This window comes from Alosa sapidissima, chromosome 17 (assembly GCF_018492685.1).
Source record: "Alosa sapidissima isolate fAloSap1 chromosome 17, fAloSap1.pri, whole genome shotgun sequence".
NCBI classification, from domain to species: domain Eukaryota; kingdom Metazoa; phylum Chordata; class Actinopteri; order Clupeiformes; family Clupeidae; genus Alosa; species Alosa sapidissima.
The window spans coordinates 15,090,040-15,103,146 of record NC_055973.1 but is presented as its reverse complement, the minus strand read 5'-3'; the positions used below and the strand labels follow the sequence as shown (position 1 = coordinate 15,103,146).

The following is a 13,107-nucleotide window of genomic DNA, read 5'->3' as shown; positions in this document are numbered from 1 at the left end:
ATATAAGTCCTCTTCTCATTAGTCAAATTGCTCCTGTAGCCGGATGCACATATGTTTTGTTATAGATTCAGGAATCCCCAGAGGATCTGTACGATGTTACACATCTAATGAATGTACACACTGGGACATGCTCTAGAAAGCCCCGGAACATTCAGTGCCCTCTGCCCAGAGAGCATGGAGGGCATGCCAGACAAAACTTTTTCAGCTGACTTTTGAAGTGAATTGGAGTGTGCAGCGTCGTTCTTTCGTGCAGTCGTTCTTTGTCATTAAATTCGTGCCGCACCTGTCTTCCTCTGAGTCAGGAAATGGTTGACGCCTGCAGGGGCATGTTTCATTGTGCGGGAATTTTTTTTCAGAGCACTTCACAAATAATTTCACAGAACAGCATACAACAGATACAGCAAAGACTGATTTATTCAACTTACAGAACCATTTAAACATTTCATTCCCAACACAGGTCAGTTGATGTTTGTTTTCCATGAAATCTCATCCACGGCCAGTTCAGATAGAGAGAGAGAGAGAGAGAGAGAGAGAAATAATACATAGCTGACATTTTGTAGTGTTCAACGTAGGGACAAAAGCCACAGTCTCTTTGAACAAATATAAATCCATCATTTTTATAGTCACTGTCTTTTCACCAAAATGAAAGCGCAAAATGTTTCCTCACATTCACATAGATGACTGTCACCATCATTCGCTGTCCGTATTGAAATGACCCAACACCCCTGGTGACTACAAACAAATTCCGCTTGTTATTATTTATTAGCATGTTCACACAGGCCTTGCTGGATCTTCTCTTTTGTGAAGAGTAATTGAATTGCAGGCCGTTTGCTTTGCGAAATGAGGAGAGTGGAAATGGAGGGCAGTGTGCTGCAAAGCGCCCAACAGAAGGGGCGGGGGTGAGGGCTTCGGGGGGCACACACACACCACACACAGACAGACACACACACCCTGCCCGCTGACTGTCAAACCAAATCTGTTCAGCTTCCACAGCACAGAACCCATCTGAAACCATTAGATCAGGGAGCTAACAGCAACATGCTTCAGCCTCATCCCCCAGCACAGAGGCAGCGCTATATGGCATGGTGGAGTTATCACACACACACACACACACACACATACAAAATTACAAACTGGCAGATATACAGACACAAATAAAATAAAATGAGACACTCTCACACAGAAGACACACACTCTCTCTCACACACACACATACACACACTTGCATGCACAGATGTTGGCAGAAACACTCACCGAACACACACACACACACACATTTACAAAGCTAAAGCTCAAGTCTTTTGGGGGTATGGCTCCTCTCCTATGCAAAAGTAATTTAACTGAAGGCAGTTCCAGCTGAACAGACTTCTGTGTGATGGAAATTGCTCATAATAACATTGCCTTTGTAATTATTTTACAAGTTGCTCTCGGTGCAGTGTTAGAAATCAGTGTTAAAATTGTTGTGTATGGGCACCACTGCAGATTGTGGAAATTAATTGTATATAGAAAGGACAAGAAGAGAAAGAGAGATTGAGAGTAATAGACCAAAGTCTCCTGTGCATCCACTGTTGCACTGTTATTCTTAACCTAAGCACACTGCTTGCTTCAGATACATGTGTAATCCTTAACCATAGCAATATTTAGCCATATTTGTGAAAAATATATTGCGGATCATTACATAGTGATCAGCAGCTACTTCTGTCTGGACATATTTGTATGTGATACATACTCTACGGAATTATTCTCACTGCAATCTTCATAATTTCACCATTTTAGTTACAATATGTACTCATCTAAGTGGTGAGATTTCAGTAAAATGCAGTTGATCATTATTTGTACTACTAAATTGCATTAGCATTTATTATTCCTCTAGTAGGTAATCTCTATGACTTGCATCACCTTTTGAAATGTCGGTTCTCCTGTGGAGTGAAAGACTACAAAACCAATTAATTTATTTCAGGTGTACATCAGTTGCAGAGAGTTTGAATGTCTTTCTTCCGTGAAATAATTGGGAGCAGAAACTATGTTTCAATGTTATTTTTTTTACACTGAGTGATTTTTGTCATGTTGGATTTCTTGTACAGGTTATATGCATGTTACTTTGAGTACAGTACTTTCATAAAACAGACTGAATTCTGTACAAGGAACCACAGGTAAACTTGGATTATATTAATTATTCTAAGGGTGGTTTGGGTGAGGTCTTTTTCTCCATTTTATTGAGTGGATTCTCAATCATTATATCTCAATTATCTTATAATGTGTATGGAAGCCAATAATAATGGTCACAACAGCAACATAAACAAAACATTAGAAACAGCTTGTCTTGGATGATGATCTTTTATGGTGAGAAAGCTGAGCTTGCCATTATGAACAGAGATGGATACAGAGGAAAGACTTCTACCAGGCACACACTGGATCTATTGCTACAGAAAACAGCCCTTCAACAAACCTACAATCCTGACCTGAAAGATGCATCCAAGATCAGATCCTTAAGTTGACTCTGAGATATAAAAACAGATGTGCTATAACCAGTTAGAGTGTAGCCTTAGCGGCCACAAAAGTTTTCTTTATAGAGACGAGGCCGATACAATACAAACTTTGACACTTATTTTTAAAATTGTATTTAAAACTAAAAGTAGCAAATTATTGCTGAACTCGGTGTGTGCAAAATAGAACAAATCATATTCAGCTTAAAAAATAAAACTGTGTTCTTGAGTGTTACATCTGTGTAGGATGCAGTCAAAACGTGCAAAAAAAAATATTTCATAGGATAAATAATTTTGCTAAAGCAAAAGGTGTAGGCTTTCTGAAATAAATGTTTTGTAACAATGCCTACACACACCCCAAGGTAAATAAAGGTGTTCATTTGAATCAAGAGACTATTATTGAAGTAGCTTGATTGTCATTTACTGATCATACTTACTACTCAGATCAGGTTATTGATAAGCAACTGATGTAAAGGGGAAAATATTATGTGTAAACTCAAATTGCACTGATGCAAATTTTCAAAAGCAGCTTGATTCATATAGTTGTTTTTATTACCTGTCCTCCCGTTTTATTACAGTCTAGTAGTTTTCAAGGTTTTTTGTTGACTACTCAAAAAGAGCAGAGGCAATATAGTACTTTAAAAAATATCAAAAATAGCATGAACCATAATCATTCTATGAAAGACTGATAATTAGACATTGATATACTACCATAATCATACTCCCTTATCTTTTGCTTAATTTTAAAGCTGTTATTTGGAGGAATCACACCAATATAAGTAAGACCTTTATGTACTCATTCAGGCATACTTTGCAGTATATTGATAAACTGTATGTCTCAGTCTAATAAATGAGTATTACATCAGTGATATAATTGCAATGACCCTGCAGAAGTCTTTCATGCATATAAACTTAGAACTGATGTGAGCAGGGTCAAAGGGTCTTCTATGTGATGTATAGTTTCCCTTTGAGTATTCCAACAAAATCTATTACCCACAAGAAAAAAAGAAAAAAAAAACTAAAACTCAAATTTCCTTTGAGAACCCTGCAGTTTTGATTCACAACCACATGTATATCAAGACTGAAGTTGGTGTCATATGAACTATGTTACATTCGGTAAACAAAAAACAAAACAAAAAACAAAACATGAATTAACCATGTCCTTCTCCAGCGTTACAGAAAGGTTTCGCGGTCTCTGTCGGGGGAAGGATAATGTTCGCTCAGGTCAGTGTCCCTGGCCTCGGGTAATAAAGCTTGAAAAAGCTCACTAGTGGCCCTCGTCACACTGTCATAAGATGGTGGCGAGGAGGTGGAGGACAGCGTTTCTATCAGCTCCATTTCAGGTCCATAGTTCTCCTTCATCATGGAGGCTATGAGGCCCTCCTTCTCAGGGGCAATGCAGCTGTCCTCCTTGCACGCCCCCTCTGTTGTGGTGGTGTTGATCTGGCGGTAGAGGAAGGAGGCGTGCTTCATCTGCCTTCTCACCAGGTGCCTCCGGTAGCACCTCTGGATGATGGCGGCAGACACCTCCTCCTGCTTGCGTCTCAGCGTGGTAGTGATGGGCTCATAGGAGATCTTGGATGGGTTGGCCATCATGAACTTCTCCTCCATCTGCTGCTTGAGGGCGTCCATCTCGCCCGACTCGCCAAGCACGCGCTTGGTGAAGGCAAACAGGATGTCCAGGCAGTGGATCTTGTCGCCACTGACCATGGGCAAGTCCATGGAGATGAGCTTGATCTTGTTGGGCTTGGCAATGCGCAGTGGCTCCGACAGCGTGTCGGCAAAGTCAGAGAGCTTGGAGTACTCAATGAACTGCGTGGCCTCGGGGTCGAACTTCTCCCACACCTCGTAGAACATCTCAAAGTCGTCCTCGCTCAGAGGCTCTGTGCTTTCCTCGGTGGCGACACTAAAGTTCTCTAAGATTATGGCTATGTACATGTTGACCACGATGAGGAAGGAGATGATGATGTAGGTGACGAAGAAGGTGATGCCCACAGAGGGATTACCACAGTTGCCCCGGGCGTTGGTGCCCGTGTGTGGAATGTTGGGGTTGCACTCCTCTGGTGAGTTGTTCAGGATGGGGCTCAGTAGAGCGTCCCAGCCGGCTGACGTCGTGATCTGGAACAGGCAGATCATGCTGTTTCCGAACGTTTCAAAGTTGAACATGTCGTCGATGCCGGCCTGCTTTTTGACGTAGGCAAAGTTGGCCATGCCAAATATGGCGTAGATGAACATGACCAGGAAGAGGAGGAGCCCAATGTTGAACAATGCTGGTAGGGACATCATTAAGGCAAAGAGTAAAGTCCTTATTCCTTTAGCTCCTCGAATCAGACGCAAGACCCGTCCAATCCTGGCCAATCGGATGACTCGGAAAAGGGTGGGAGAAACAAAGTACTTCTCGATGATGTCGGCAAGAACAATACCTGCAAAAGCAAGCAAAAATACAGCAGATGTAATTAAAATACGTAATCTTTGCACTAACCTGTGTAAAGGTAAGCCCACTCCTGCCTTGTATAAGTATGTAAATGATTGTATGTGGAAAAGCCATTACTAGATACAAGTCAATTCAAGACAAATATATTCTCACTGTAAATGTGAATCAGGTTTCTAGGCCAAGTATACTGGCATATACAAGGAATTTGGTCTCTGCATTTATCCCATCCGTGAATTAGTGAACACACAGAGCACACTGTGAAGTGAAGCACACACTAGCCCAGAGCAGTGAGCTGCCTTGCTACAGCGGCGCTCGGGCAGGAGTGAGGGGTTAGGTGCCTTGTTCAAGGGCACTTCACCCATTCCTACTGGTCAGGGATCGAACTGGCAACCCTTCGGTTACAAGCCCGAAGCCCTAACCAGTAGGCCATGGCTGACCCCTGTAATATCTGCACAGTCAACACAAGACACAACGATGGGTAATATATAACAGCTCCCTGATGTTTCCATAATTGTCTTAATTGTAGGGCAATAATTAAGGTATGTCTTGGTATCCTTGGAGCCCAAACACTCTGTCAGAAAGCCATATCAGTGCATAAAAGCTGTGCATGGCATATTTACAAACAAAATAAGGGTAAAAAGAAATTATGCTGAATTCTGAATGAATGGATGCTGGTCAAGAAAAGCTAAAGAAACATAACCATGTTGGCAGGGGTGTAGCACAAACTCCTGGGCCCTATGCATAAGCAGTCCTGATGGGCCCCCCTCCTCTCTTGATCCATGTTCCTCACATACTTTTTTTCCCCGAAAAAAGAATTGAGCCACTGTACACATAAATCTATGTCTCTCTGTTCATTAATTCATTTATCTTACCAGTCCTGGATCCTATGGCAAAAAAACTGTTCTGCATTGCCCTGACTATTCCCATGTACTCTTCTGTCCTCTCACTGTGCTCAGAGCAACCTTCATATTCCCTGTTCTCTTCACTTCCATTATCCCCTATCACATCTTCTCTATCTACAAGGACAGACCCCTCTACAAGCATGAAGCATATGATTGATATTAGCCTCATACAAACATAATGAAACACACTGGTGTTAGTGTTGCTAAACACCTTTCAGTCAAAATTGCTAAACATGGTTTGCTTTAATTTTGAACTGTACAAGCTCACCATCTCTCACATCCACAGTATAATCAGAGGATGATGAGGGGTCCACTGAAACAGGGATTTCTGAAACTGAGGGTCATGAGGGTCAAGATTTGCTACTAGGTAAATCTGATATAGCTATTAGAGCCTGACCGATACATAAGTGTGCCGATATTAGGCCAATTTGTCATTTGTTTAGACACAACTTGTCTAGTTGGTGGTCACCCTATTTCTGCTACTTTATAGCACACACATTATAGCACACTTTATAGCACACACCTTTTCAACTCAGATTATGACTATTAACTGGTCTTTTCCATGTATTTCTTATTTTTTTATTTTGGGGGGGCTTTTTGTGCCTTTTAATGTGACATTACAGTAGAGAAAGTGACAGGAAGCGAGTGGGAGATGGGGTGGGATCAGGAAATGACCCGGGCTGGACTCGAACTGTAACCAGTTGCGCCCCCAATGTATTTCTGCACAGAATGCTCGCATGAAGTGGAAATAATAGGCGTCCCTTCTATTATCTAGCTGGGTTGCGGTTGCAGCACAGTTGGAGCCGTGCCTGAGACAAATCAATACGCAACTGAGCAGTTTCGCAGACGTAACGCAGGCAATGTGTTCAAGCCATATGAGAGGACGTTACATTATGCAATTTTCCTTTCCAATCACACAATGGATCACACTGTTTAATGCTGTTCACGGTGTGTAAAAGCACAAAAATATCATCATAAAGTAAATATTTTGAAAGTTATTGTGCCAATGGTGTTTATCACAGATAAGAACAAAGACCTGATGCTATTATTCATAATAATTATTTCAGAATTTATTGTATAAAAGCCTTTCATTTGGATACCAGATAGTTAGTAGTCTGGCCACGCCTACCTAGATCTCCTTTCAGGGAGATTCTAGTCTGGAACACCATAGTTCACTAACGTTTCCATTGGTCGGCAGATTACCTGCCCAATCAATGACAAGAGGGGATGATGTTATAGTCTCGAAATTGAAAGTGGCTTTGGTAAATGGTAGTAGCAACGCCTGTAAACATCAAAAATGGCAGTCGGGAGAATGTGTACATTTATTTACAGCAAAAGTACGCCCGCATACATTGTTTCCTGATTGCCAATGCTGTTTAGTGTCAGTTTGTAAAGTTTAGGCGAAGTAGATAGTAACGTTATGAATCCCTGAATAATGTGATTGGTTAGGCTGGACCAATGATTTCAAAGTTAGCGCTCGTCGTATTGTATTGGAAAGGAATCCCAATCGTGAGGGACCAGACTCTTTTCACTTTGTGAATGAGTTTTGTTTACCAGACTAGATAGTTAGGCCTATTAAAACACAATATGTGCTACCTTGATCAGAAATTTCCAATATGCTAAATATTAGAGTACATTTTTACATTGTGTTTGTTAAAAATGAATATTGGCTGATTTATCGTTTATCGTTTTTTGAAATCCTCAAATATCGAAATTGGTATCGGTCTTTAAAATACAATATCGGTCGGGCTCTAATAATGTTAAATGACATGTAGCCTATGCAGCTTATGTTTAACTCATTATTATTAATTATATATTACAAGATATATACTGCTAGATAGATACTGCTAATGATAGATACTGCTAAACATTTTTCAAATTAGTCTTATAATGGTGTGGTATACAAACAGTGATGTTAGAGTACAGTTTATTTAGCCTTACGATTACATGTATACATGGGCGGATTATGAACTTTCGGGCCCCTGGGCCCAGATGTATTGAGGGCCCCCCACTAATTGTCGTATATGTGGGAGGGGGGGGGGGGGGGGGGTTGTGGGTCCTCCCCCAGAAAATGTTTAATTTGTTTGATGTGATTTCCTGTATTCTGGTGCATTTTGGGGATGGCCAATACTAAATTCAATTCATGAATTCATAGCCTACATCCTGATTTGTTGATATTGAGGCAATGATTCCATGCAAAGGCTTGGGCTTCAGGGCCCCCTGACCCCTTGGGCCCCTGGGCCTGGGCCCGGTAGGCCCGTGCAGTAATCCATCCCTGCATGTATAGCCAAGGTATCATTTGAAAGTGTATTTTTCTGTTCTTTCAATTTCGTTAGTTCGTTCTATTCAAGCAGTTCAGAACCATGGGATTTCATGTCTCATCTTTTTTTTTATTATGTTTGTGCTCACCTTTCTTTGGAAATAAGTTGTTTTTGGAAAGAAGTCGATTTAGCTTTCTTAGAGAAAGATATATTGCACTAGCAGCACTATAATTTGAGCTCCAGCACTAGTAATGCTCAACTACCATAAACAAAAGCGTTTAGTTATAAATCCTGGCCCCCAGTCTTCACTATTTTTAGGATGCAAAATTCAGTCAGTCAATCAACCAAGTTATTCAGCCAATACACTAACTTTACATTTCGTCTGACAGTCATAATGACATTTAATTTGGAAATTAGAATATTCAAATGAAAGAAAGAATATCCAAGAATTGTCAAGGACCCTCTCCCCACTTTCCCTCCCAATACGATGCTCATGCTTGTTGGTGAACATAAAAATGTATTACCCATTAAGACAAGCATGAATAAACGTTTATTACATTTAATTACATTTAAAAAGCAGCTAAAACAAACATTCTGGACAGCTTTACATATACACTGAACCTGATTTGTGCACCTCCTCTCATAACCTGGGAGCATTTTGACCCAAATGGTCTGAAACATGAATTATGAATGGTAGAGGGGTTCAGAGTCACCTCCCTGAACCATACATCAACTCCTCCAGAAGCCATTCATCAACCTTCCAGCCCCCAAGCTCAAAAATCGTCAGCTGATTCAAACCTCAATCACTGCCCAATCACCTGGGCTGACAGACCTGATTGCTTCAATTACCTTCACCTTAACTGAGGCATCCTTGGTCAGGGAAGGCTACGCCATCAGAGCAGTAACCCTTTGGCCTGCTCCATTTTCTGATCAGGGCCATAAGGAACATATATGTTCCAAAGTGCCTCAAAGTGGGGAGAGCCCATGTATGCATGGGGAAAGCCAGGCTAACTAGACTTGGGCACGGAGACCTTGATCATTCAAGTCAAGGGTATGTGGACTTGTGTATGTGGACACTCATGTTATAACATATGAGCAGTAAGATGGATGGGTGATGATATTGGCATTTGAACACCATCAGTGTATCCTTTAGTCAGGACCTTACAGGCTTTGGATATTTCATAACAATATTTAGTAGCTGTTGAGTGCACCTTTGACATACTGTAGAAATGACATGTTTTATGAACACAATTTTTACTTTAAATATTTCAATGTTTTTTCATGTAATATATATATTGAAACACACTCACCCACAATGGAGAGGATGACCACAACAAAGTCAAAGATGTTCCAGCCAATTTTGAAAAAGTAGCAACGAAGGGCAATGATTTTGATGATGCACTCTGTAGTGAAGATTATAATGAAGGCTAGATTGATGTTGTAGAGGATGTCCTCCATTTTGGAGGACTGTTCATCTGTCTCCACCATCATGGTCAGCATGTTTAGGATAATGAGGAGCATGATCAGGATGTCAAAGGCTTGTTTTGACACAAGGTCAAAGAAGAAGCGTTGGACTGCATTCTGTGGAGAGTTTGGGGACAAATACAGTTGAGTATGTTATCTCCTTCAATATAGGCAAGGCAAGACAGGGGAATTGTATTCATATAGCACATGTCATACACAGGGGTAGTTCAATGTGATTTACATAAACAAGAGCAAAGAGTACATAACACATAAAAGGGCAGTAGTTTTAACATTTTTAAAAAAGTACAGTACAAAAATGGCTCCCTATAGTGACCAGAATTAAATTTAAATCTCTCACTTTGGCCTATAAGACACTGGATCTGCTCTCTGCTATCTTAATTCAGTGATCAAGATATATATTCCCAACCGCCCTCTGAGGTCTCCTGATGAGCATCTGTTGTGTCAACCAGCCATAAACGCTAGGTTAAATTCAAGATTATTTTCCTTAGTGGTTCCTTGTTGGTAGAATGTGTTGCCCAATGCTCTCTGTTTCTGTTATAGTTTTGGGTCTTTTAAGAGGGTCTAAAGGCATATCTGTTCAACATGCACTTAGTTTATTAAGCGTTTCTTATGCGTTATGGTTTGAATATTATAGTATTTATTTATTTTCATTAGGCTATTGATTGAATTGACATTGTTGTTTATTATTGCTATTCTCCTTAGTCTTACTAACTTTTAAATTGTTTATTGTTAAATTGAACTTATTGTTGTTATGTCGCTTTGGACAAAAGTGTCTGCTAAATACCATAACCATAACAAAAATAGAATAGTTAAAATATACCATAATTTATCATATAAAAAAGTAATAAAAAGGTCAACATTTCAAAATATTTTGTCAGGTCTTGATGAGTCCAATGTATGTTTTGAAAATTATCATGACACACATATAGCAAATTTCATCATCAAATCAATACACAAAAAGAAACTATTCAACATGTGACATATGTAAAGAAAACAGGTATATTTGTTTTAAAAACAAACTGATGTTAATGGCCCCCAGTACAGTGACATAAAGGCTCTCTAATAGCAGTAATTAATCAGAATGTGGTCTTGTGAGGATGCTCACCACAGGGCGTGGAATCGGCTTCTGTGGCTTTTTGGATCCAAGTTTCTTCATGGCATTGTAGTACTTCTTCTGTTCTTCAGTCATGAAGATGTCCTCCCCACCTAAGTAAAAAGAGCACCACCTTCACTGTTATTTTCTCATGAGTGTTATAAAGAGTATCTTCACAGATAGTTGTGTGAGTATCTCAGTGTTGATACTTATCTTTCGCTTCTGTTGGTTGAAGTTGTCAATGATGACACCAATGAAGAGATTGAGTGTAAAGAAAGAGCCAAATATGATGAATATCACAAAGTACAAGTACATGTACAAGTTGATCTCCTTAATTGGCTGTTCCTCTACCTGAATCAGCAAAAGGGGAGATAAGATAAATGACATCAGTTCCCATTAGTGAAATTCCAAATTATATATATATATATATATATATATATATATATATCAGCATTATCTGATGTATATGTATTAAACAAACACCAGGGATAGACTGTATACTAACCGCACGTGAATCCACTGCTGCATACATGATGTCCATCCAGCCTTTGAAAGTAGCCTGAGAATAAATTAAATAGTCTTCATGATTATATTAAGTTTTTTATACATGTAAAGTACAGTTTAAAACATTTTTCAATAATATGGTGCACATGTTACAAAGATAAGATATCTCAAACCAAAAGAACGGGAAAGTGGGGAAAGAGGGGGAAAGGACAAATATGGGCTTCCTTCTGGTGGGGTATTTTTAAAGCTGAAAGACAGAAACTGAATGGAATATGGGGTGTCCTACTTCAAAACAAGTCAGGGCTTATCAGCAAGAAATCACTACGGTAGGGCTTTTTACCTTAGTTACCCGTAATTGCAGCCTTTTGTGAATGGCTAAGGGCTGACTATTTCTAGATGCAAATGAAAGGTTTGTATTGAGTGAAGTCAGAAGAAGGTGATGGAAAGCGCTAAGTGACTTGTTGCTAGGCGACTGTACCAACTAAGTTAAAGTGAAGAATGACATATGTGCACTCTCGCTGAGTACAAAACTCAGTATAATGGTCCCGGTGACTGCTAAAAATAAGTTCCACCAACTTGATTGATTCGGTTGTTCTTGGGGAGACAAGGTGGGCAGCAACAGCAAAAGTAAAGAAGAGGAAAAAGGAAAGTTTCAAGCATAGAGGGAGTGGGAGGGCATCAAACTCACCACTTGAAGCAGCGCAAGATAACCGGCACCCACATTATCGAAGTTGACTTTCACTTTGGTCCAGTAATACTGTGTGTCGTTCATGCCCAGGCACTGGGTCAAGTTGTTGATTTCGGTTACATTGTAAATGTAGCCTGTGCGGTTGACGCAGCGGCCAAACTTGCCCGCAAACAGGTTGACCCCCATGATGCTGAAGATTAGCCAGAAGATGAGACAGACGAGCAGCACGTTCATGATGGATGGGATAGCCCCAATCAGAGCATTCACCACCACCTGGGTACCGTGGACAAAGGGAACCAAAGTCACTAGGGTGCACCCTTCATTAGTATAACAGGGACAATTCTGACTAATATGCCACTTAAATGTCAAAATCATTATGAAAAACATGTTATTAACTAAATGCTATGTGACCTTGTTACTAATACAGTTACCCTGGGGACTTTTATTCAGTTAAGTTTTCCCTTTCACATAAACACATTTATGGTGTACATTGGACCATGTATTACATCCAATGATGTAACAAACAAAATAATTCATTCAAAGCCCACTTGTATTTTACTAAAATAGCAAAAAAAAAATAATTGTAGTTTATTTCTTTAACTGTAATTACCACTACCACTTAATTTGACAACCTCCAAATATTAAGATGTATATGTTAAAGTGAGGTGGTAAATTTTGCAGATTTGTTAAGATTCAAATCCTATTCAGTCAGAAATTCAACTTTTTCAGCGTTTCAGCTGATGATAAGTCTGGATTTCTGATAATCCTCATAGAACTAAGTTTAAGTCAAAGCTCTGGGGTTTAACAAAGTGCTGAGATGGACTTGTGTATTAGTTGATTTAATGGAGCTTGCAGATAGCCATGAGGCTCATCAGACTGAAGTGGCTGTCAGAAAGAAATCTGCCACACAGTCGCCACCCTAAGAATGACACAGCACTTTCCCTCCCATGTGAGTCCACTGCATGTGGTGGACAGAGGAGAGAGGCCGCTCCTAAAGCGGCGCGACGCATAATCGCATTTGCCAGATTTATGGCCTCAGAGGGGGAAGTCGGTGCACCTCAGCCTCAAATTTACAGAGCATGCAAATCTAATGGGAAGAACTCCGCTGCACTCTTTTGGCTGCTGAGGGACATGGCTGAAAGATTACAGAGGGTTTTTATTCCCCCATCTAATTTAACAAGTGCTTTTGTTGTATGGAATTTAGAAATGTCTTTGTCATGACAGTGAGATGTGGTTGTTATGTAACGTAACACT

General features: G+C 40.1%; 1 protein-coding gene across 4 annotated transcripts in view; it reads right to left on the bottom strand.

Annotated features, from left to right (window-relative positions):
* Window positions 1–1,786: 1,786 nt before the first annotated feature.
* Window positions 1,787–13,107, bottom strand: part of scn5lab (sodium channel, voltage gated, type V-like, alpha b) — a 113,242-nt gene continuing 101,921 nt past the window's right edge. For 2 of the 4 annotated variants that reach the window (XM_042067776.1, XM_042067777.1), the window contains 7 exons: window positions 11,854–12,126; window positions 11,167–11,220; window positions 10,875–11,012; window positions 10,674–10,778; window positions 9,394–9,664; window positions 6,091–6,156; window positions 1,787–4,909 (listed from right to left, as the gene is read on the bottom strand). In XM_042067776.1, the coding sequence (XP_041923710.1) occupies window positions 3,660–4,909; window positions 6,091–6,156; window positions 9,394–9,664; window positions 10,674–10,778; window positions 10,875–11,012; window positions 11,167–11,220; window positions 11,854–12,126 (2,157 nt within the window). In that variant the 3' untranslated portion in view covers window positions 1,787–3,659. The remainder of the gene's footprint in view (window positions 4,910–6,090; window positions 6,157–9,393; window positions 9,665–10,673; window positions 10,779–10,874; window positions 11,013–11,166; window positions 11,221–11,853; window positions 12,127–13,107) is intronic. The other 2 variants (XM_042067778.1, XM_042067779.1) reach the window with 1 other exon arrangement.